The sequence below is a fragment of the Stegostoma tigrinum genome, chromosome 7 (genome assembly GCF_030684315.1).
Source record: "Stegostoma tigrinum isolate sSteTig4 chromosome 7, sSteTig4.hap1, whole genome shotgun sequence".
Lineage (NCBI taxonomy): Eukaryota > Metazoa > Chordata > Chondrichthyes > Orectolobiformes > Stegostomatidae > Stegostoma > Stegostoma tigrinum.
Window position 1 is genome coordinate 8,085,580 of NC_081360.1, and position 26,299 is coordinate 8,111,878.

The 26,299-nt window shown below is 43.7% G+C and overlaps 1 protein-coding gene across 1 annotated transcript in view; it reads right to left on the minus strand.

Annotated features, from left to right (window-relative positions):
- LOC125453805 (GRIP and coiled-coil domain-containing protein 2-like) overlaps positions 1–26,299 on the minus strand; it is a 146,498-nt gene that overhangs the window by 29,766 nt on the left and 90,433 nt on the right. The window contains exons 16-22 of the mRNA XM_059647642.1: positions 23,307–23,432; positions 15,573–15,743; positions 11,193–11,285; positions 10,074–10,166; positions 8,344–8,436; positions 7,085–7,211; positions 634–4,485 (exon numbers count right to left, since the gene is read on the minus strand). Coding sequence (XP_059503625.1) covers positions 634–4,485; positions 7,085–7,211; positions 8,344–8,436; positions 10,074–10,166; positions 11,193–11,285; positions 15,573–15,743; positions 23,307–23,432 — 4,555 coding nt within the window. The remainder of the gene's footprint in view (positions 1–633; positions 4,486–7,084; positions 7,212–8,343; positions 8,437–10,073; positions 10,167–11,192; positions 11,286–15,572; positions 15,744–23,306; positions 23,433–26,299) is intronic.

The window sequence follows — 26,299 nt, forward strand, 5'->3', positions numbered from 1 at the left end:
CCTAACCCAGGATGTTGGACAATGGAAGCATCCTTAGTATTACAATATTATGCACAATTACTCTCCACATGAGACAGGAACTGATCCAAGGGCCTTCCAAATGTTCAATTCCACAATGGCCAATCTTCTCCATTGAGAAATTAGGGGACACATTGTGCATTAATTGTGCAATGGAGTTTATGTGCAAAAAACATCTTCTGAAACAACATGTGAAGTACTCAGTGCATCAAGGAATTAAATTTCAGACACAGAAAATGGTAAGTGTTGGAAGGAACAACCATGGCTTCAAGCTTCTATCTAATGCGCTGTCAAACAGCATTCATATGGCATTATGTGGATCAACTTAAAACCAGCTGCTGATAACACGCTATGAGAGACATGGAAGGATATGTTTGAATGTTGTTTGATTGTGCTGTACTGAAAAAACTGAAAGAATAGACAAAATCTGCAGTTGGGGGGCAGGCGATTGAAAATAGGATTTGGGAAAGTAGGACTAAGTGTAGCTCAAATTCTAGTGCAAATATCAGCTCATGGCCAAATCCAAATTGTATCATCAATGACAAATATATAACTTTATATTAAAATAACATTTCTGACAGTTTAATGTACAGTTTGGATTCCATAGTGCTGTTTACTGACTAATTTGTTTTCGTGATATCAAACAGTCATCTTTGTTTTTGCTTTTTCTCTTACCATACTTTCCTGCTTCAGCCATTGCTGGGTTTTGTTCCATTTCTTTGTCTGCTTGCTCTATGTTGTCTTCCCACATGCTCATGCCAGACTTAACACTCTGCCCCTTGTCCTGTGGTAGCTCCTCACTATGATCAAATTGTTGGTCATTGCTGATCGTGCATTCATTTCTCTGCCCTTCCAACTCTTCCCCCTGCCTGCCTTGTTCTCCCTCCCTGGTGTTGTCTCCAGTGGGTTTTATATGCTCATTGGGCTCTGTACTCATAATAGGCTTAGGTCCTGTCTCACTTCCAGAATCCACTTCTCCCCTTTCCACTTCAGTCTCAAGCACCTCCTTCCAATCCTGAGTTTCATCTCCTAATATCTCATTCATTGTTTCATCCCACTCAAACCTATCTCCTTCCTCATTACCGACATCCTCATCATCTTGCTTCTTCTCCACGTCAGTCTGAGAGACTGGTACATTGTCAGCTACACCTTTCGTTGTCCCACAGCCTGATGTCTTGTTTTGTGGCTTGATGCTGGTCACAGACATGCCCCTTTCCTCCTTTACAATGTCTTCTCTCTTTCTATCCTGCATTTCTGTCCTGTCCTCTTTGGCTGCATCTTTTTCCAACTCCTGAAGACCTTTGACCTCAGCTTCATTTTCAGTTAGATCTTTGACCTCACTGTCCTCTTCATCATATCCCATGCATTCACTTGCACTGGGGCTTTGGGCCTCACCTTGGATTATAACATTTTCTGAAACCATTGCATTCTTGAGAGAATCTTGTTTCACACTCCCTTGTGCTACTTCCTCTGAATTTTCATTCAACTCATGCCTTTCTATTTCATTGTTTTCTACAAGGTCAGTCACTGCCCCTTCTGACAGCTGAGTATCTCCCTCAAATTCGTATTCTTCCACTGGTCTCATCTCTTCCCCAGTACTCACTGACAGATTTTCCTCAGCTGTAGTCTCTTTAGTTGTTGTAGCCTCTTCTTTCGTTGGTATTCCTTGGTTGCTTTTGCTGTCTGTTACTTCATGAACATCCTCAGTATTATTCTTTGATTTGCCCTTGTTAGTTTCTTCAAGGCTCTTGTTTATGTTTTGTATTTGGTTCTCTTTGTCAATCTTTTGTACCATAGCACTTGCCAGCCCACTTAAATCACACTCAATTTCTTCAAATCCCATTTTTTCCTCCATTTTATCTCTTCCTTTTTTTGTTGTTCTCACATCAGGAAACACTTCTTCTTTCGACTCTTCACCTATGCTGACCTCCTTCCCCATTTCTTGCACAATTCCCTGAGTGTTGGTGCAAAGTAGCTTCTCAGATTCCAGTACACGCTGGACCTCATTCTCGTCTTCTGTGCCACTGACCTCTCCCACCACTTCTATGGCACCTATGGCCTCCTCTTCCTCTTTGGGCTCTATGACCTCATTTATCATCCCCTCACTGGAGATTTTGGTCTTGTCCTTTCTGGGATCTTTGACCCCATCTTCCACGTCTTCTTGGGGACCTCTGAACTCACCTTCTCTGGGGTCTTGGACATTATCCTCCTCCTCTTTGGCACATCCAGTTTCACCCTCCTTGTTTTCTTGGGAACTTTTCACCTCTTCCTTTCTGAAACCTTTGGCCTTATCCCCCTCTTCAGCGTGTTTGTCTTCACCATCCTCTTCTCTGAGCCATTTGGCATTACCTTCCTCTCTGGGGTTTTTGACCTTGCCATTCTCTTTTTGGGGACCTTTAACCCCATCCTCATCCTCATCCTCCTCAATGGGACCTTTGGTTTCACTGTTTCCCAATTCCTGGGGACCATTGACCTCACCCTCTTCTTCAATCGGAACTTTGACATCACTCTCCTCTTCACCAGATCCCATGAATTCGCTGGCATGTGGGCTTTGGTCTTTACCTTCACCTTCACCTCTCTTGCCCTTGAACTCACTATTAACCACCCCAGGAACTAGCAGCACCTCTTCACAGTCTTCTATCTCAGTCTGACCTGCACTGTCATCAGCTTTATTCCCTCTCTCTCCTTGATGTTTGAGCTCAATGCATTTGAAACCTTCGATCTCATCCTCATAATTTCTGGGACATTTTACCTCCCTGACGTTCCCCTGATCAATTCCCTCATTTTTATCCCCTGTATGATCTTTGCCCTCATCAGGAACGAGGCGTTCAATTTCCCTTGCGTCATCCTGGTTTTTAATGTGAGCCGTATCCTCATTCCTTCTAAGAGTCCTGGCTTCACCAGTATTTCGGACATTTTCCTTATCTTCTTCATGCCACTTGACTTCATCGCCTCCATAACTCTTGGCATCACCTAAGGCTCTATTTTCAATCTCAACTACTGTTTTATTTTCCTCTCCAATCAGTGTCGTTTCCCGAAGGCAACTGAGTTCCAAATTACCTTCTAACTTTCCTTGGAGCACTGTCTGACTGGTTCTATCACCTTGTTCTGTACCTGGATCTGAGTTGACTTCATCCATGAGTTGTTCTTCCTCTAATCCCAGATGCTTCACTTTTCCTTCCTGTAAGTTACCTTCTGCCCTGCCTGTCACAGCCAGTTCACCTCTCCAATATTCGTTATGTACAGCAGGCTGTTTTACTTCATCAGCTACAATTGGACTGCTTCCCCTATTCAGATGACAACTGACCTTTTCATCTACCTCCACCTCCTGCTGGCATATCTGTGTTAGCGAATGATTTTCAATTTCAGTTTTTTCTGCAATTTCCTCATCTTCTTTCTCCACCTGTTCTAAGGTTGTGCCCAGTAGCTGTCCCTTTCCATCCCAATCTGTTCCTTCTCCATTTTTAACTTCGTCCTGTAGTGAGCCAGTTATAAGATTCACGTCCGCGCCACCAGACCTAGATTTTCCACTCTGACCAAGTGCGTTGTCCAACACACACCCTGCTTCTCCACTCACTGTGACTACGTCATTGTTAAAATTCCCTGAACAACTCTCCTTTGTTGTAGCATGGAACCCAACCTCCCTCACAGCCTCCTGCTCCTTTCCCATCTCTTCACTCCCATCCAGTTCCTTCAGTCTGACATGGACAACTTCAGCAGCCTGCTCTTGCATCCCAGTCAAGTTATCCTCTCTCACCTGACTTGAACCTACTCCCTCTTGGGTGACCTCTTTTCCCTCGTCTCTCGATTCTTCCTGTAAATCACAACTGCACAGGTGCTGCTGCAGAATTCCAATCGTACTTTCCAGCACTTGTTCCGCAACCTTTTGAGTTTCCTCCACACTGAGTTGATTGTCAGCTTCTGCCCCATCACTGTCATCACACAATACATCTATGTCATTCCTGACTTCTGAATACTTTTCCTTCCTCATCCCTCCATGTGATCTTGGGTCCCCTCCTTCAATCTGGCTTCTCTCATCATGATCAAGCTTCTGGATTACAATTTCCTGCATGTGCTTCTCATTCACTCCAAGGTCACTCTCATTCTCCTCCATGTTACCACAGCATTGCATTCCTCCTCCAGATCCCAGGGTATGCCATATTTCCTCAGATACCTCTTTACCTCCAAGGCTTTGCGTGTCACATGCACTTTGTTTTCCATCAAGATTAGCTGCAGCATGTTCTATCTGGTCAGCATCTCCATTATCTCTTACAGTCACTGCTGATGCTTCACCCTCAGTCAGTTTGTCACACTCCTCATTAAAGTCCTTTTCTTGCACATTATTCATTAACATCTCCCGATTCCCAGTCTCCTCCATTTGTGCATCAATTCCAGTATTCTGCAAGACTCCTCTTTGCTCAACAGTCTCCAAAATCTCATTCCTCATTTGCAGTGCGTGGCCTTCTCCTATAAGGACCATTGGAAGAGGTGAAGACATTATGTCCCCAAGTGAACCATCCACAATTATGAATTTCCTTGACAGTATTCCAATTTGCCAAACATTATAATATCCCAATTTCTTCAGTTACCATTTTTAAAATACATGGTACAAAAATAATTCCCCTGCAGCCTTCAAAAGGGACTTTTTTGCTCTGCTTTGATATATTGTTTGAAGCTGCACAGTCAGAGAAATGAATTTGCTCCAATTTTTAAAAAATCACATTGTAAACAGACCAAAACCAACCAAATTACCTTTAATTCAGGAAAGGAGGAGCAGAACCAGTAAATCACTTTCAAAGTCCACAGAGGCCTTGACCTACTTTGATATCTTTTCGCAAAAAAGCTGTTGTTATAACAGGCAGGTGCCAGCAGCTGGTGATGTTGCTCCACATGCAAAGCTGGGTGAAATCACATTGAGTGACAACCACCCATCCATCCCTTCCCTCCTCCTACTACCAATCACCCTCACCTCGACTTCAGTGAAAACGTTCCACAAAATAATCTCCCCGCTCCCCCCAACCCCTACACACAAAATGAATGTAAGATCCTTCCTACAACACCTTGTCAAAGTTTCCTTCAAAGTGAAAGTCATGACAAAATCTATTAGTTATGAATGGTAGATTGACAGAGCCACCTCAGAACAGCAGTCTGCAACACTGGAACTGCAAGCCACCAGTCAGCCTAGGCAGGAAGTCCCTGTGTCCCTGCACCTATGCAAGATAGCTATGCCAATCCCTGCTCTCCATCACCTGATTTGCTGTACCTTGTCTGCACCAGTCCAATCACAGACATGCCCAGTTCTGACGTGATTGCAGTTCCAAAGTCCCTATTGTTGATGTTTAAAGGCCCAGCTGAACAAATTGGCTCTGGGTATTTATTGGGGTCCCAGGGGTATTAGATGGAGGCAGATGTGTATCCCCACTGCCATTTAGGTATATGTTCAGTTACAAAAGATCTACAAAACAGGAAAAGGGCCATCCGGTCTGCACCGGTCAAAAATAGCTGCCCAACTATTCTAATCTCATTTTCCGCCGTTTGGCCAACAGCCTTGTATGCCTGGGCAACACAAGTGTACATTTGCCACTGATCAACCCATCTGACCTCACTGCCTCTCTATATACTTCTTAATCTAAGGGTATCCTCTTCATTATTTACCACCCCACCAATTTTCTTATCGAGAATGTACTGATCAATCCTCCTACATTCAATCTAACAAACCAACAGTAAGGTCCCAATGCTGATCCGTGCAGAACCCTACTGGACACAGGTTCCCAGTCACAGAAACACCCTTGACCATCACTGTCTGCTTCCTATCACTCAGCCAAATCAAGATTCAAACTGCCAAATGTTCTTGGATCCCATGGGCTCTTACCTTCGCTATCAGGCTCCCAGCCTTATCAAAAGCCTTGCTGACGTCGAAGTAGGTTACATCAAATGTGTTGCCCTCATCTACACACCTGGTTACCTCTTAGAAAAATTCAGACATGACCTCTCCTTAACAAAGGCCCAATTGCTGGGTGAATAACAAACTATGCGGATCAGGCTGTGCCAGTCTGATAACTGCAAAAATCAGCTGACAGCATAAATATGTAACATATTGGCCCTTTATTATGACTATTATTAACTGACCTTGGCAGGCTTGATGGAGAAGGCATTGTACTCTGTATCATTTAGTGTGCTGTACCTGACTTGAGTAGAATTTATGGTTATAGTGTAGGTGGAGCTTTAATCTGTATCTGACTCTTCGCTGTACTTCCTTTGGGAATACTTGAGGAAGGCAATATAGATCGTGCTCTGTATCTAACCACTTGCAGTCTGTCCTAGAAGTATTTAATGGAGACAATGTAGAGAGAACTTTACTCTGTTTCTGGACCTGTGCTGAACTTGTCCTAGGGTTTGATAGAGACAGTGTAGAAGGAGTTTTACACTTTTGTAACCCTGTGCTGTATCTGTCCTGGCAGTTCAGTCAAACAATTTAGAGGGATTTTACTTTGTATTTCTTGACATGCTGTTGCAGGGTTTGATGGAAGAGTATAGATGGAACTTTACTTTGAATTCCATATTATAACTGTACTGGAAGTGTTTGAGGGGACTGTTGGTGTAGTTTTACCCTGTATTGAATGCCATGCGATACATATCCTGGCAATGTTTGGTGCAGACTATGTGCAAGGAGCTTTACTGTGTATCTAACCCTGCACAGTACCTGCCTGTAAGATGCACCACTGTATCATTTCTCCAGGACAAAGAATATCAGTGAATCAGTTCCCCAGGCCAGCTGTAACACCGAATCATTTTCAGCCATCACACATATTGTGGTGCTTCTTTCTATTAGATCCCCTACATACAGCCCCAGCTGTAGGTTTGGTGAATTGTGACAGAAAAGGTCAAGGTGCAAGTTTGCAAAACCCTATTACTCCCAAATGTGTGATAATCTTGTTTCACACCAACATGCTGCTTGACACTCACCAAAACCCTCCCCTATCTCTTCCTTTTGCTTTTCTTATTCCTTTGCCCAGAGTTCCTTCAGATGTTGAGATTACAGATAAACTGGGTATGCTGTACATACCTAGAGGTCTGTCACTGGAGCTCTGTGGCTGGGTTGCAGCTTGTGGACCTGTCTCAGCAGCCTCCGTGTGTGTATTGCCATCCTTCCTCATAGGTTCAGCCTCACCATTTGTCAACAACCCACAGGCCTGGCATAGAAAATAAACCACGATTATAGGGTAACAGGAACAGGCCCTAATCCTTCCCGGCTGCCACTGCAAATAAGTTAATAAGCCCCTGTTTGTGACGGTTTCCTTCGGGTGCTCCGGTTTCCTCCCACAGTTCAGGGATTTGCAGGTTAGGTGGATTGGCCGTGCAAAATTGCCATAGTGTTCAGGGATGTGTAGATGAGGTGGGTTATAGGGGGTGGGTCTGGGTGGGATGCTCTGAGAGTTGGTGTGAACTTGTTGGGCCGAAAGGGCTGTTTCCACACTGTAGGGATTCTGTGATTCTATGATTCAATATTGAGCTTACCTGCTCATCCAGCACCTACATCATGTTCTCCAACAAGTGACTGCGAGGTGTGGAATAGGCCCCAGATTTCTGGTTTGTGTGAACCCACTGAACTAAGCTAGGAGAACAAGAGAAGTCCAACAATTGACTTCACTTCTGCTGAGTTCAAGAGGAGTGACATGAAGATTCATCAGGGCTGATGATCCAGTGAAAGACAGGGTAACTTCTTGAAAGGATGGTTCCCGTGAGTGTATTTTTTTTTACTAGGAATTACCATTTTGCTCACCTGGGAACATATTCCTCGAAATAATTCAATTGGGAAGCATTACTAGTAGATATAAATCTCCCAAACCCAAAATGAAGATGGAGTAGTTATGCAGTCTCTTCCTACCCCAACATATTGCTCAGGTTCTTACCTTGTCAAGCTTTTGGATTGTGTATATTTCCACAGGCAATGGTTTCTTCCACTCCCTCGCCATCCACTTCATGTTTAAAATGCTGTTGGGCTGCTCAAATACAGGAGGCATCAATGCTGAGCCTGCCTACATCTTCATCTCCTGGTACTGCAAAGCGGTTGGCAGAGACTAGATTGACTACCTACCCCTGCCACTGAGGCCAACAGTATCGCAACCCTGGCTGCTGATTGACGAATTAAGTCAATTCGAGTAGATGCACTCTTGCACCTTCAAGAATCTTCCATAATTTGCACTTTATCCCAGTGCACATCCCAGTTGATCCCAAATTCCTGTTCACACATCACCACTCAGCTCTGCAAGCTGATAACCTTAGGCGCAGACCCAGGACAAATCCCTAATGCTGAGTCCATACCTTCAGTCTTTCCTTCAGCATGGCAACCTCCTCTCTGAGCTCATCCCGATCAATCCTGATGGCATCAGAGTATTCCTTCTGTCTTTCTAACGCCTAAAGGGTTAGTGACAGGAAGCCGACGAGAGAAAGAGAGAAAAGGAGAAAGAAACAATACGAGTAGAAAAGTCAAAGAGGAACAGAACTTGTGCATACAGAATCCTGACAGGAGTAAATACAGGCAAGGTTCAGATGTTGGTCAAATAAAAAATTACGTTCGACTGATAACAGCACATAGACTCCCATTCTTATTCCTTCATCAACTTTCAACACCTCCAAGTGACTGCAGTTTGACCACATCTTTCCTCAAGTCTGCAGATGTGAACAGGGATAAAGGGCCTGCTTATCATATGAAAGAAACTGTATGTCTCCAGGAGAGGTTATATGTGTGTTGTTGAGAATATAATAATTCAATCATGCAGTCAGCATAGTTCAATGAAAGGAAGACTGAATTTGAAAAAACTTTTTTATGAATTCTTGAAGAATGTAACAAGTGGACTGAAGAGATAGTGCTTTTGGATTTCCAAAAAGCATTTGATAAGGTGCCACATAAACTGTTACTACAAAAGACAAGAGCTTATAGTGCTGGGATTTATCATCATGGGTAGAGGATTGGTGAACTGACAGAAAACAGAGACTCAGGGTAACTGGGTATTTTCAGGTTGGCAAGAGAAGTGCCGCAGAGATCAGTGCAGAGTAGTCAGCTATTTACAATTTATATCAATGATTTGGCCTAAAGGAGAGAATATATTGTACCTAAATCCCATATCCATAGTGTTAATAGCAGGGTAAACTAGGTGACTGTGATCCCATGCCCCGAGCATTGTTGGAAATTAGGGTACCTTGAAAACTGTATTTTCCTTGTATTTACTGAGCAACATGAGGTTTTATTTAACAATTACACCAGCAATTAACTTTCAAAATTCCAGCATGGGAAAACAAATAGGAAGAATTATGAGAAACACGGAAGGCATAATGCAAATGGAACTAGCATCAACAATATAATCTGGTGCCAAACATACCCTATAATTAATGTAGTGTGTTTGAAAATAAGCAGTTTTAGTTCTTGAGAAAGAATGTAAACCAATGTTTGAATGGAAGTCAGCAAGGGGACAATGATCATCTGATGTCATGACTACTTGTCTCATTGCCATTGATCAAGATAGTTCAGCGAATTGATTGACAGTGTTAGCTACCTGCCTCCAGAAATAGAACAATAAGTCCTTGGGGCAGAGGGGTGTTCTCATCAGTGTGTTCTCAGCAGGCAATTCTCAAACAGGTAGAGAATGTACCAGAATAAGAGAAGGAAGGCCCAAGGAAGAGTTTCCGAACAGACTGACTAGATCACAGAATGCTCCTCCCACAGTCTCAAAGAGACCTCACATTGTGCCAACAGCTTGACCCCCTCTGGCATCAGTGAACCATTTTCAATTGTCACAATTGTATACTTTCTTCACCAAATTAAACAATGTAACATATCTAAGCTGCTGCTTCCTAAATTCAATAAACTATCAGAAAATTGGTATAAGTCATCAATTGCCTATATTAGGTAGATGAGAGTACAAATCCCCTAAAATCAACACTGTTAACAACTAAATGAACAGTGGGTGATTGATCCCACACACTGATCATTAACAACTGAGTGTACAGTGGGTGACTGAAATTCAAACTCAGAATGCTCAGGCTTCCCATACCCCAATTTTCTTGTCCTTCCATTCCACCGTCTCCTGGAGGTCAGAGATCTCTTGAGTGTAGGAAGTCAGCTTCTGGTTCAATTCTTTGATCTCCTAATACCAATCCCGATCCAAGGGAGATGAAGGATTACAAAAGGAAGAAAGCAAGGGAGGAAGAGAGAAAGAGACAAGTGAAAGGGAACTGGAAAGAGCAAAGACTAGAAAAAGCAGCATTTAAAAAATGGTAGACCATAAAGCTGTTTGTATGCATTTACATTTAAACACTGTCTCAGATCAGTTAAAATATCCTTAGCTATTGCATGCAATTCAACATAATCTTAATATGGCTGGAATGTACTGAATATGCCTTCTGAATGTTGCTATAATAAAAACTCAATTATATAGAACAAGTGCTGCCAGAAGCCAGTCACACATTGTGCTGACTGATCTGACCTTAGGCTGAGTGAATAGATGTGGGTGAACAATGGATTCCAATACCCTTTGAAAACTGAGGCAGATGTTGGTCTAGACTGGACTGGACTGCGATGCACTCCATAGCCTGAACAAACTGTTGATGCTCACATGGCAAGAATGGTTTATCAGGCATCTGTTGGACATTACCAAATGCAGCCCTGATCACTACCACATACAAACAGGAGTCAGTGCAGTTGTTTAATTGGGAGAGGATAAGACCGGAGACATTGAGTGTGGTGGTAACTGGGGAAAATTCAACCTGAGGTGATGTAAATCAAGCCCGTCAAGTCCTGCCACTGATTCAGCATTTCATTTAGCTGGTGCACTGAGGGCTCATCAGGTAATGCATATCTCTAAGCAGCCAGCCTTCATCTGTCAACCTGATGCCAATTGACAGTCTGGGCCCATCCTTGCGCAATTCACAATCTTCGTAACAAACATTGAGTAACTGCCAATAACTTCCCAACCACTAATATGAACAAATAGTTTGCAAAGGAAGACTGACTGACCCAAAAGATTGGCTTTGGAAACCCCTTGGCTCATTTCCACAGCGCAGGCCTCCCAGGAGGTAATGTCTTTTGGTCCTGTGATTGGACCAAATCTTGATCTTACTGCTGAATGGGCATGACTTGGTTAATCATGTGACATGAACAACATTTGACTTACCGCTAACATCTCTTCCCTCTCTTTAAGAGTCTCCTTCATTGTCTCGTACTGATGCTGCAGGATACTGTAAGCATGTTTCTGTCTGTCCAATTCCTAGCAAGAGAGTGTAAGAGATTTACACTCCAATTCCCAGGTAGTCAAAAGATGCACTATCTACAACATCAATAATAGACTGTCCAGAACCCAAACCCCAAGCAACAACATTGGCAGACAATTCCGAACAATTCGGCACCCATGTGACAGTATGAGGGCCTGTTGTGTATGCAATTCCTATTCAACAGACCAATATCATCTATACAGTGAATAAGACAGCAAAAGAATTCCAAAGCTTTACAATGGTTTTATTTTAAGTCTACAGTTAGCACAAATAACAATTTCTACCTTTTCCCATCTAAAAGCTGAAAGAGTCCAGCTCGGAAATACAGAGCCAGATTTCCAGAGAAGTGGCAATCTCATGCACATTGCCATTCCACCCCTTTTTCTTTAAACAAGAGGGAGCTCCTCATTTCTGACTGGAGATTCTGCTCAGGACCAACTTCAGCTAGGACAGTTCTTTCATTGTGCCAGACTTGTCAAGGAAGGAAAACCACATCTCTTTCTGTAGAAGTTAACTGCTGTGTTCTAAAATTTAAAAGGCCCTGACATCACCTTTTGACAGCAGCTGCCAAAGTTAAGTACATAAGGCAAGTGTGATGTTAGGGTGCTGGGAGGGTAGGGTGGCAGATGGTAGGGTGCTAGATCACAGGGATGCCAAGTGGGAAGGGGTTAGTGTGGCAAATAGGTAGAGTGCTGGGGTGCAAGGAGACAAGATGGCCAGGTAAGTGATTCAACTTTCTGTATAGGTCAGGGTGGTGGAAGAATTCTGGTCTGGCAGGGATGGGGGTCTAGCAGCAGAGCAGTGGAGGTTGGTGGCAGGGGGGGTGGTGGCAGTTGTGTCAACTCCCTGTGTGGGTATAAATGGTCTGTGGGAGATGTAAATTTATGTGGAGACTTTTTGGTGGTTCCAGACCGAGGATTGCCCAGCTGAATTTTTAATTTCTTGTTTTTTTTCATTTTATTCACTCGTGGGACATGGATTATGTTGGCAGGGCCAGCACTTATTACCTGTCCCCAGTTGACTATGAGGTAGTGATGGTGAGCTGCCTTCTTGATCTGCTGTAGCCCATGTACTGTCGGTACTGCGTACGATACACAATGTTGTTAGGGAGGAAATGCCAGGATTTCGACCCAGTCAACTGAAAGAACAGCGATATATTTCCAAGACAGAATGGTGAGTGGCTCGGGAGGGATCTTACAGGTGGTGTTGCCCCCATGTATCTGTGTCCTTCGCCTTCTAGATGGTGGTGGTCACAGGGTTAAAAGGTGCTGTCTAAAGATTTCAGTGCAGTGCATCTTGTAGATAGTGCACACAGCCGCTACTCAGCGTCTCTGATGGAGTGATTGTATGTTTGTGGGTATGGTGCCAATCAAGCATCTCGGATGGTGTCAAGCTCTTTGAGTGTCATTCGAGCTGTGTTCATCCAGGCAAGTGGAAGGTATTCCATCAATTCATGACTTGCGTCTTGTGCACAGGCTTTGGAGAGTCAGGAGGTCAGTTACTTGTTGGAGACCTGCTGGATGAGGAAGGCTAGTATTCCTAGCCGACCTGCTCTTGTAGCCATTGTATTTTTATGAATAGTTCAGTTCAGTTTGTGATCAACGGCAACCCTCAGGATGTTATTCAGTGATGGTAACACCATTGAAATCAAGGGGCAATGGTTCGACCATCTCCAATAGGAGACAGTCTATGTCCCGCCTTGTGTGGCCTGAGCCACTTGTCACTATTCAGTGAAGCCTGAATATTGTCCAGATGCTGCTGCATTTGAACTTGGACTCAGTCACTGTGGAGTTGCAAATGGTGCTGAACACTGTGCCGTTATCAGCAAACATTCCCACTTCTGGTCTTATGATGGAGGGAAAGTCATTGATGAAGCAGCTGAAGATGGTTGGGCCTGGGACACTATCATGAGGATTACCAGCAGAGGTTTTCTGCAGCAGAGATGTCTGACCTCCAAGAACCACAGCCATCTTTCTTCAGTGTGCTACAATGTGAATTTTGCAGCGCCCCCATGCACAACTCCCATCTACACTGGAAATTATGAATGTCTGACCAGAAGATCCGGGTCATAAAGTCCAATGAGCATCACCTGCTCTCAGTCAACTTTGGAGTCGTTCCACTTGACACTTAAAATGTCCTGCACTTTTATGTTTGAATTGAGATCATTTCTCATACTTCTCAATCAGTCTAATAAATCTTACCCCAGAGGATAATTCACCCAAGGGCAATAAGGCATGGACAATAAATGTTAGCCAGCCAGCGACACTCACACCCCACAATTGAATAAAACAAAATCCCACTACCCCAGGAATAAGCCTGGTGTTCAGTTAGTTCAAGCAATTTGCAGATTACATATTTACATTACCAATAAAAAAATTGCTCATTAAATATTCTACTGTTATTGTTCCTTTGGTCCCTGTTCTGTGTATTGTGCCCAGGATCTTAGACAAATAGATCTCTATGTCAGCAGCATCAACAAGAGCCAGTTTCAGTGGCTAATATGCTCTTCACCACTCTTAGCACTTACATCATCCTCCATTCCAGAATCCACCAACCCCCTGCCCATTGTCACCTCAAGCCAAGGGGCGACATTTCTAATTTTCTCCCATAAGGAGTATCACACATCCTCCTGCAAGCAAAATCCATCACCAAGATTTGCATATGAACATCACTAAAAATGGTCACCCAAGCTGTGAACTTCATATACATACTGTTTTCGACTTTTTTGAATTTTTATGCATTCTGCAGCATTCTCAATCTTTGTGATTTTCATGACTAGACTAAGTTCCAGCATAGTAAAACTCACATCTAGTCTGGTCTGAATGCCTAACCAGTACAACAACACTCATCAGCTGTTCCATCTCATCCTCAGTAGCAGCCCCATATTTCTGTCCACATCTGGTAAAGCTAAATGCAACTGAACTAACATTTTCTAAGTGGGAATCTTGGTATAGAATTATAGTTGACTCACTGCTTAATTTCTGATCCCATATATTTGACTCCACTGGTTTGATGCCAATTTTGAATTCCTTCCTAATTTGATTGAAAATCTTGTCTTCAAAGTTATTGGTGCCCTCCCCCATCTTAGGTCCATCTTGAGTTGTGAACTCAAAGTTAGCAGAATCACCCTTCCTGAAAATACCATAACTATAAATGCATTTGTGCAATTTCACGAGCTTTCCCTCTACTCCTGGTGCTACCTTTGGGAGCTTTAAGAAAACATTCGGCACAAGCAGGTCACCCTAAAGAACATCAGTATGATAACTTTGCAGTTATACTTCCAAGAAAGGGTTAAAACAGCTTTAAAATATTTTTAAAGTTATCTTCTTGTCTGTAGGAGAGTCTATCCTCCTTTCCTAATATTTGAAATATTCCTCGAAGCCTCCACCTACCAATCTTTTTTGGTCCTATCTGATAAGGCTTATTTTGCATATATCTATGCGGCAAGGCAGATTGATTTCTATCATCAATTTCTGAATGTACTCATGAATTCTTTCAGGTTTTGTAACCATCTTAGTTTAGTTTTTTTTAAATCATTCAATCTTCCGTTCTATTTGTGGGCACAAAAACGTCCTAATCATGAGGAATTCTGCATTTATCTGTTGCCCAAGAAAGCTGTCCGTTGCCCATGTTACACAGTTACCTTGTCCAGCTGCAGTCTCTTTCCTTTCATTGAGGTTTCTCTATACTACTATCAGGATATCACTAGAAATCCTCTCCACAGTACCTGAACCTTTAGCCAGATTTATATTTTTCCCTAGACTTGACTTTGTGTCCCACTATCATGGCCACCCTTAGACATTTGACTGCTGGCTCATAAGCAGCTTAAGAACGTACTTGGGGCAAAAGATGCTCACATGAGATTACTTTTCATATTCTTCACATTCAGTACATGCATCAAGTACGTATTTCGTGAGATTTACGTTTGCCCTTCTGTCCAAATTATAGAACCCGTGGAAATGCAAAGTAAATGGTGCTTCACCTTCAATAAATTCTCCCAAGTTCTCAGAGTTCAGGAATTCATAAGTCATACCCACTATTTATGAAGAATTCACCTTTATAGTCTGAGTCCCATGTTGTTTGATGGAAGTTTTCCATGTCCATTAACTTTTCCCAATCCTTTCCATTTCCTGTGTTCTCTCTAAGGTAAACTATGCTTCCAGATAATGATATAATGGCACAATAATTGTCCTAAATGTAAGACCCTGTCTATTCATTATGGGAGTTTAGTCTGCTGCCATTGTTTCAGACTACCTCTACAACCCAACCCCAGAGCCACTCACCTTAGTCTTCTCTTCATGCATCCTGTGTGTCTCTGCTAATTGTTCCTCCAGCTCCAGCAAACTTTCCCTTAGTGTGTCCACCTGGTACATGAGGTTGGTCTTTTCATTGTCCAGCTGTGCATTCGATACCATTGCCTTTTTGTACCTCTCCTCTACTTCAGCCAATGAATCCTAGATCGGGAGAAAAGCAATCATAGGAACACAAACGCTGACACTGCAGGTCCAAAATTGAACCGACTAACACAACAAGGAGGAAGAGGCTTGATCTGTCTAGATAGATTCTACCAGAAACAAAATTCCCAGCCTTTAGTCCCAGAAAATATTAACTTGGCCATTCAGGATTTGAACTGGATAGAGTTTGACCGGCAGACCAGGCCTCCACGCTGATGCATGATCTGCTTCACTTGCAGCAAGGACATCTGTGCATCAATACCCGCCCCTCCCACACTCTTTCAATTGATAGTTTCCACCTCCTCACAATCCTTCAGTTCATAGTTTTTACCTTCGACTCCTTGGTTGGTAGATTCCATACAGCTCCCCCTGAGTTTGAAAGGAAGAGTCCAACATTCTCCCCCAACCTCAGATCCCTTGGCTGGCAGATGCCCCACCCCACTCCTTAGTCAATATTTTCTATTAGTGCCCCAGATCCAATTCACCTCATCCATCCTGAATCTTAATTATCAGCTTATCCAACCTCACAAGATATTATTATGGACAATGTAACATATATAATCACTTATTGAAATTTTGAATTTTTGAGTCAGTAATATGTGGGATTTCTTTGAATGTTTCTATAAAACTGTTTTAAAATGTGGCTATAAAAATGCTTACAAATTAACTTCAAACGGTTTCTTGAGGTCCAGCTTTTGTGCATAGCCAATCGAGTTTGTTTACCTGAGACTGTTTTATGACCCCATGCAAGGTAAATAACGGGGCCCCAAAGTTTTTGGAAATTTCTAGAATTTGATTTTTTTAAAAGCTTAAGGGAAACACCCATTAGCTTACAGGGGGTGATTTTAGTTTTACTCCTACTTGAGATTTGAGCAGTCCTGAGAAGTCCTAGGATGAAGATAGATTTGAACCTCCTGAGATGTTAGACCATAATATGATCGTAAGAAATAGGAACAGGTGTAGGCCATTCGTTCCTCAGTCCTGCTGTGTCATTCAATTGGATCATGGCTGATCTGACATCCCTCTTGTCCACTGTCATGCCTTTACTCCTTGATTCTATCTCAGCCTTAAATATACACAAGAATCTACCCCCAAAGCATGCTGTGTCAAGGAATAACCCTCTGAAAGAAGAAATTCCTCATCTCAGTCTTAAATTAACATCCCTTTATTCTGAAACTATGCCCTCTAGTTTTAGACTCGCCCATGAGGGGGACATCATCTCAACATCTACCCTGTAAAACCCCTTAACAATCTTACTTGGGATCACTGCTCGTTCTTCTAAATACCAGTTAGTGGAGTCCCAGCCTGTTCAATCTTTACTCATAAGACAATCTGACCATACCAAGGATCATCCGAGTGACCCTTTTCTGAACTGCCTCTGATGAAATAACAGCTTTCCCTAAACAAGAGGACCAAAACGTCTCTCATAACTTCAGGCGTGGTCCCACCAGCAACTTGTACATTTGCAGTAAGGGTTTTTTGCTCATATATTCCATCCCCTTGAAATAAGGGCCAGCACTCCATTCACATTCCTGATTACCTGCTGTACCTACAAGCTAGCTTTCAGTGTTTCATGGACAAGTATCCCAAGTTACTTTGTGTTGCAGCTTTCTGCAGTTATTTCTCCATTCAAATAATACCCTTTTCTTTTATTCTCTCTTCCAAATGAACTATACATTTTCCCACTGTACTCCTTTACCAACATTTTGTACATTTAGATAATCTATCAATGCCTCTCCATAATGCCTTTCAGGGCAGCATGGTGGCTCAGTGGTTAGCACTGCAGCCTCACAGTGCCAGGGACCCAGGTTCGATTCCAGCCTCAGGCAACTGTCTGTGCAGAGTTTGCACATTCTTCCCGTGTCTGCGTGGATTTTCTCCGGGTGCTCTGGTTTCCTCCCACAGTCCAAGGATGTGCAGGCTAGGTGGATCGGCCATGCTAAATTGCTTGTAGTGTTCAGGGGTGTGTGGGTTATAGGGGGATGGGTCTGGGTGGAATACTCCAAGGGGTGGTGTGGACTTGTTGGGCTGAAGGGCCTGTTTCCACACTGTAGGTAATCTAATCTCATCTAAACTGTATCCTTCTTCCAATTTGCCTTTCCATCTGTTTATGGGTTGTCAGATTTGTAGACTACAGCACATTAGCTTCTTTGTTTTAGATTAGATTCCCTACAGAGCGGAAACAGGCCCTTCGGCCCAACAAGAGCACAGCACCCCTTTGGATCATCCCACCCAGACCCATCCCCCTGTAACACACACACCTCTGAACACTACAGGGAATTTAGCATAACAATAAAATGTGAGGCTGGATGAACACAGCAGGCTAAGCAGCATCTCAGGAGCACAAAAGCTGACGTTTCGGGCCTAGACCCTTCATCAGAATTTAGCATGGCCAATCCACCTAGCCTGCACATCTTTGGACTGTGGGAGGAAACCAGAGCACCTGGAGGAACCCATGCAGACACGAGGAGAATGTGCAAATTCCACACAGACAGTTGCCTGAGGTTGGAATCGAACCAGGTCCCTGGTGCTGTGAGGCTGCAGTGCTAACCACTGAGCCACCGTGCCGCCCCTTTCCTTCAGGTCATTAACATACATTGTAATCGGTCTCAACACTGATCTCTGTGGAACCCCACCAGTTCCTGGTCACCAACCTGAAAAAGAATCCCTTATTCCCACTTGCTGTTTCCTGCCCATGAGCCAATTCTCTATTTATGCTAATGTACTGCTTCCCCTGGGCTCTTTGATTGAATTTTTTGTGAGGTACCTTGTCCAATGTCTTCTGGAAGTCCAAATGCAACCCATCTACTTGTTACCCACTATCACTTGGGTTGAGACTTCTTCAAAAAGATTCTCTTGAATTACTCAGATATGATTTCCCTTTCATGGAGCCATGCTGACTCTGCTTGATTAGATTGTGATTTTCCAAATGTGCTGCTATCATTTTCTTAATAATTTATACCAACATTAGAAACAGGGACACTGGTGTGAGATACTGTACAAGTGGTGTTTTGGGACTAACGAGATTATACTTGGATTATGGGTTTAAAATTCTTTGACTATGTGCTACAAGTAGATAATTTGATTTCTTGTACTGAATTGTTATTGCATGCTTATGTTTCTGTGAGGGGCCACTTTGCTCTATCAGGATTTCAATCTGGGATCTGACTTGCATAGTAAAAATATCAGTTGGGATCATTGTAGTATGCAGGGTGAACGGAGGGCCAGTAAGACTATTACACAGATGGTGCAAGTAGAAATAGTTCTAGTAAAGACCGTGGAAGGAGGAATTCCAATTTGGATGTCAGTCCTTCACCAAAAATTCTGCTTTGTATCAGCACGAAGTTGAGGATAGTGTCGCAGCTCCAATTTATACATTCAGAAAATGTGGGTGTTGCTAGTTGGGCCAGCATTTATTGCTCAACGCTCATTTCCCTTAAGATGGTGGTAGCAATCTACTTTCTTGTACCGCTGCAGTCAATTTGGCGTAGGTACACCCACAATGCTATTGAGTAGGTCATTCCATGATTTTGATCCAGCAAAGAAATGATGATATATTTGCAAGTCAGAATTTCATCTTCCAGATCATCATCGAATCCCCACAGTGTGTAAGTAAGCTATTCAGTCCAACAAGTCCACCCAGACCCATCCCCTACCTCTATCCCTGTATTTCCCATAGCTATCGCACCTAAGCGATATATCTCTGAACACAATGGACAATTTAGCATGGCCAATCCACCTAACTTGCACATCTTTAACTTGAAATGGTTAGTTGTTTAGAGTTTGGAAAGTGCTATTTAAGAAGCCTTGGGGAATTTCTGTCATGCATTTAGTAGATGATAATATACTGCTACTGCTGTGCACCAGTGATGGAGAGAGTGAATATTTGTGTATGTGGTGCCAGAGAAGTGGTCTGCATTGTACTGGATGGTGTCAAGCTTCTTGAGTGTTGCTAGAGCTGCACTCCTCCAGGCAACTGGGGAATATTCTATTATATTCCTGACTTGTAGATGGTGGACAGACTTTGGGGTGTCAGGTCGTGAGTTTGTTGTCACCAGTTACTTGCTAACAAGTATGATTGTCCACCTAGGAAATTCCGTGCCACTGGTCACGGGTTCAGTGGGTCTGTGTGGGTTAATGAGCCCAATCCTAGAACTGCCTGTCCGACCACACATTTGGCAGCTGTTTCCAGGATATGGAATTGGTCCTTAGCCTTGAGATCATTGGCATTCCTTTCTCTGGTTCTTTTTCCATCTTCCTTTTTGCCAACAGGTATCCTCACAGAACCATGTCCATTCATAGAGGCATTTCCTCCAAGTCAGTATGTCCTGAACAAGGGTCCCCCGTGCAGTGACATCTATGTTAAATTTCTTGAGGTAAGTCTTCAGAGAGTCTTTGAAACATTTCCTTTGTCCTCCTCTTATTCGAGTACCTTCCTTGAGATGGGCGAAGCGGACTTGCTTTGGTAGTCAGAACTCAGGTATCCTAAGCAGAGTTGGTTTCAGATAATCATGGTCTTGATGCTGGTACTGTTAGCTGCTTCAAGAATGCCTGATGTTAGTATGTCCGTCTTCCCATCTGATGTGGAGAATCGGTCTCAAACAATGTTAATGGTGCTTCTCCAGGGTTTTGAAACAGTGTCTGTACGTAGTCCAAGTTTCAGAGCCATATAGAAGAGTTGAAAGGATGACTGCTTTATACAGAAGCATTTTGGTATCAGCATGGATGTCATGGTCCTCAAAGACTTTCATCCTTAGGCGTCCGAAAATGGCACTCACAGGCTGCAGGATTCCAGGCTGCAGGATTCCAAGCTGCAGGATTCCAAGCCTCTGATCTGTTCTTTTAGCCACTGTATTTACATGGCTTGTCCAATTCAGATTCTCTTCAGTGTTAATCCCCAGCATGTTGATAGTGGATGATTCAGCGATCATGACACCCTCCCACATTTTACTAATGATCAAGAGTAGACTGATAGGGTGATAATTAGCCAGTTTTGATTTTTTCTGATTTTCTTGTGTGGAACATACTTGGAACTAAGCTGTAGTGGCAGACTTTGAGACAGTAATACACCTACAGAGTGGATCATTGTTTTCAGTGAGAGAACCACACAGAGCACAAGGCCTGGGTTCCAATCTTAGCTGTGCACTCTTTCGTTCATCAGAAAAAAATACAACTTGGGGAAAGGAAGGGACAGTAGTTGGTTGGGTGAGGAAAAACAGAATAATGTCAGTCATGGAGCCACAGAGACTGTGTAGGGGACAGGATTACACCACAGTTGTGGAGCCTGTCTCAGTCAAACTATCTGGACATCAATGTCTGGCTAACAAGACAATGAAAATGCAAGATGGCTTCCAGAGGCTATTCAACCAGGTGTTCTGAGATAATCAGGATGATTAGAGAGTGTGAATGTGTGAGAGAGAGGGGAATCTTAGAAGAATGGGAGAAAACACAAGCAGGGGAACTTGACAGGATTGAAAAAAAAAACACAAAGAAATGATAAAACATGTTTCCAGGTGAAAGAGAGCAAGAACACTGGAAGAACTAGTTTAAGTTTAGCTTATGCCAGTGACTAAAACCTTGAATGGGTTCAGTACTGTCCATGCTGTTAATAACAGATGTGTCAGAGAGAAATATAGACCCCTGCTGGTTAATACTATGATGATACACAAGCAGCTCAGGCAGGATCACTAAGGGGAGAAATTCACACTCATTCCCAAACTGGATACCTTCAACTCCTTCAGCCCTTCCATGTATTTTCCTTCTATATCCTGTATCTGATCCTTTAGCTCAAAGATTTCCTGGGGAAGAATCAGACAGCAATTTGAAATGAAAGAAAGACGGAGGAAGAGAACGTGAGACCAAAAAACAGACAGAAGGAAAGAAACGAGATGAGAAAAATGACAGAAAGAAAAGGGAGAAAGATGAAGAAAGATATTCAGTCAGAAAGAGAAACTGAAACATTAAAAAGTAAGTAAAGAGGGAAAGATAATAAAATAGAAAGGGTAGTGAGAATCAGAGCAAGTGACAGAGGCAGACCCATAGAGACAGAGAGGGACTTTTATTATTATTATTTAAACATGAATGTGACCATCACTGGATGGGGCCAGCAGTGGTTTCTAATCACTAGTTGCTCTTGAACTGAGTGCCTTGCTCGGCAATTTCAGATGGCAGCTAAGAATAAATCACACTGCTATGGGTTTGGTGTCCTATGTAGGCCAAAATGGGTAAGGACGGCAGATTTTGGAGAGAACGGAATCAGCTCACTTTTTACAACAAGAGATGAGAGTTTCAGGGTCACCATTAGACCTTTTTCTCTATATTTCTAGATTGTTTGTACTGAATTCAAATTACAGCACCTGCCGTGCTGAATTTTGAACCAAGATCCCTGGGACATTACCTTGATTTCTGGATTATTAATCCACCAACAATACCACTATGGCATTACCTCCTCCACAGAATGACAGGCAGAAACAGACCAATACGGCATAACATAAAGACAGACCCAAATGGAATGGGCTGGAGGCATAGAGCAGAGCAGAGACGGTTGTTTGACTGGAGATTGATGTGAACACTCAGCAAGTTGCCAGCCTAGTCAGACCACATGTGGAAGCGCCTCTGCTGATTTACTGCAATGTAAAGTTTATTTGTAATCAGTTTATCCGACTTTAATGTTTATCCTTTAAACTTTATTTCTTATTTTCTAACTTATACTGTGAATCTCCAAAAAGTAATGTAACTTTATTTTTATTTCTCTTTTTGTATCAAAGGTATGTCCTTAGATATTTTGTATTTTGTACCTAAGAAGGGTTCGTGAGGGGTGACATTGTCCACATTTCACTGTACTCCTGTGCTTGAGTACACATGACAATAAACCCAATTCTTATTCTAAAAAGTGGGACCAGGACAGAGCCAGAGCATGAGGAGGACTGGGACCAAGCCAGAGTGCAAGGGGGCCAGGACTGAGGCATAGTGTGAGGGACCTCGACTTAGCCAGAATGTGAGGAGGACCAGGACCAAGCCAGAGCCAGAGGCATTAATCAAATTAATTATAATCAAACATGGAATGTAAGCTGGAGACAAGAACAGAGGGTAATTGAGTAAGAGGTGGAAGGAGACAAAGATCTGAAAACCCAATGGGAGTGAGACAGAAAGAGAAGTTGGAATCACAGGGTCAGACAAAAAGAGAAGAGAGGCAGTTAGAATCAGGCAGATACAAAACATAGAAAAATCAAGAGAGGCAAAGATAACAAGGCTTCAACGGGAGGGATACAGAGACAGTGATACAAGGAGAATGAGATAATCAAACTAAATCTGTGGAAAATGAAGACATAGGGAATAGATAGCCAAACAAGCAGAGACAGACATGGCTGCAAGAAGTAAAAGACAGAAATAGAGAAGCACTGAAAGAGGCAGCCCCGTGAGGAAATAAGAACGATGCAAGGTAATTCTACCACACACACACATCTCTTGCCCAAGCTCCATGAGCAAGGAGAGTAGACAAGAAGCTAACTCTACTAGGTGGATCACAATCTTTGAAATGACCAATCCTGCATTGCCTCCTACCTTGATCTCTCGAATCGATCCTTCAGTGTCCATTGAAGTGGTGGTCTCTCCACTGCCTCGTCTTGATGAAGTGCCTCCCAGGGAGGCAAGGGTAGCAGCAGAGAGGCTTGAAGCTGCCCGGGAACTCTGAAACAGAAAATATGCTGTTTGGCAATAAGCTATCATGGGTTGAGGTGGTTATCTTATGACGGATGGTTGGACACTAAGTGCACGTCCATTAGAGTTTAGAAAACTCTGAGGCAATCTAATTGAAGCATGCGAGATTCAGGGAACTTGCCACGTTTGATACTGAAAGGATGTGTCCCAGTACATGAGAGACTAAGATGAAGACAAAGAGAAATCTTTTCTCTACTAGGACCACAAACTTATGGGACACTCTTCCCCAGACAGTGACGTGGACGAAGATCACTGAATATGTCTTTAAGGCAGAGGTAGGTAGAATCTTGACTAAAAAGCGAGTCAAAGATTATCAGGGTAGGCAGGAAGGTAGGTTGAGGGCAAAATCAGATTATCCAGTGGTTAGCACTGCTGCCTCACAGTGCCAGGGACCCAGGTTCAATTCCAGGCTTTGGTGACTGTCTCTGGTGGAGTTTGCATGCTCACCCTGTGTCTGTGTAGGATTCTGCCAGGTGATCTGATTTCTTCCCACTGTCCAAGGAAGTGCAGGTTAGGTGGATTAGCCATGGTACATCGGAGCTACGGCAGTAGGGTAGAGTGGCTGGGTCTGGGCGGAATGTTCCTGAGAGAGTCAGTGCGGACTCAATGTAGTCAGATGCGGACTCTTTCTGCAATGTAGGGATTTTATGATTCTCTGATCTTATCAAATGGTGGAACAGGCTTGCAGGCCAAATAGCGTACTCTCCTCCTATTTTGCATGCTCACACGCAAGGAGCGAATAATGTACTGCTGCCCGGAGCCTTTGCTCAACTTGTTAACATCCACTGCCAATAGCCAAGATATTGTGGCTCCTGCAGTTTGGTTTTCAGCAACTATAGACAACAAGGACAGCTACAATTAGAGAGGCCCAACCAGAATCAATGTTTTGAGATATCAGATCAATGTTGAATACAATAGGTACATTAAAGACAGAAGCTGGAGATAAATGGTCATTCATAAAAATTCTATCCCCTATTCCCAATTCCTCCGCCTCCGCCGCATCTGCTCCCAGGATGAGGCATTCTACTCCCGTACATCCCAGATGTCCACGTTCTTCAAGGACCGCAACTTTCCCCCCGCAGTGGTTGAGAACACCCTTGGCTGCATCTCCCGCAACACATCCCTCACGCCCCGCCCCCACCACAACCGCCCTAAGAGGATCCTCCTCGTTCTCACATACCACCCCACCAACCCCCGGATACAATGCATCATCATCTGACACTTCCGCCATCTACAATCCAACCCCACCACCCAAGACATTTTTCCATCCCCACCCTTGTCTGCTTTCCAGAGAGACCACTCTCTCCGTGACTCCGTTGTGTGCTCCACACTCCCATCCAACCCCACCACACCTGGCACCTTCCCCTGCAACCACAGAAAGTGCTTCACTTGCCCCACACCTCTTCCCTCACCCCCATCCCAGGCCCCAAGATGACTTTCTATGTTAAGCAGATGTTCACCTGCACGTCTGCCAATGTGGTATACTGTATCCACTGTACCCGATGTGGTTTCCTCTACATTGGGGAAACCAAGCGGAGGCTTGGGGACCGCTTTGCAGAGCACCTCCGCTCAGTTCACAATAAACAACTACACCTCCCAGTCACGTATCATTTTAACTCCCCCTCCCATTCCATAGACGACATGTCCATCATGGGCCTCCTGCAGTGCCACAATGATGCCACCCGAAGGTTGCAGGAACAGCAACTCATATTCCGCTTGGGAACCCTGCAGCCCAATAGTATCAATGTGGACTTCACAAGCTTCAAAATCTCCCCTTTCCCCACTGCATCCCAAAACCAGCCCAGCTCATCCCCTCCTCCCACTGCATCCCAAAACCAGCCCAGCTTGGCCCCTCCTCCCACTGCATCCCAAAACCAGCCCAGCTTGTCCCCGCCTCCCTAACCTGTTCTTCCACTCACCTATCCCCTCCTCCCACCTCAAGCTGCACCTCCATTTCCTACCTACTAACCTCATCCCGCCTCCTTGACCTGTCCATCCTCCCTGGACTGACCTATCCCCTCCCTACCTCCCCACCTATACTCTCCTCTCCACCTATCCTCTTTTCTCTCCATCTTTGGCCTGCCTCCCCCTCTCTCCCTATTTATTCCAGAACTCTCTCCCCAACCCCCTCTCTGATGAAGGGTCTAGGCCCGAAACGTCAGCTTTTGTGCTCCTGAGATGCTGCTTGGCCTGCTGTGTTCATCCAGCTTCACACTTTGTTATCATCACTCACTGTTTCTTTACCTGTACCCATCCAGAGAGGAGTGATAATTTAGAGAGTTTCTATATCTACCCTGTGCTGTACCTGCTTGAGAATTCTTTGATTTTGGAGCACTACTGCACTTTTTTTATTAATTCGTGGGACAGGAGTATTGCCGTCTGTCCAACATTTATTACCTGTCCCTTGTTGCCATTGAGAAGGTGCTGGTGGGTTGCCTTCTTGAACCATCGAAGTCAGCACACTGTAACTTGACCCACAATGTCCTTAAGGAGAGAATTCCAGGACTTTGACCCAGCAGCAGTAAAGGAATCATGATACATTTCCAAGTCAGGATTTGGAATGGTTTGGACAGAAATTTGCAAATGGTGGTGTATCTGCTAACCTTGTCCTTCTAGATGGAAGTAGTTTTGGGTATGGAGGGTGTTGATCAGGACCTTTGGTGAATTTTTGCAGTGCATCTTGCAGATAGTACACACTGCTGCTTCTGAGCGTCAGTAGTGGGGTAAGTGGGTGCTTGTAGATTTAGTGCCAATCAAGTGGGCTGTTTTGTCCTGAATGGTGTCAAGCTTCTCAAGTGTTGTAGGGGCTGCACTCATCCAGGCAAGTGGGGTAATAT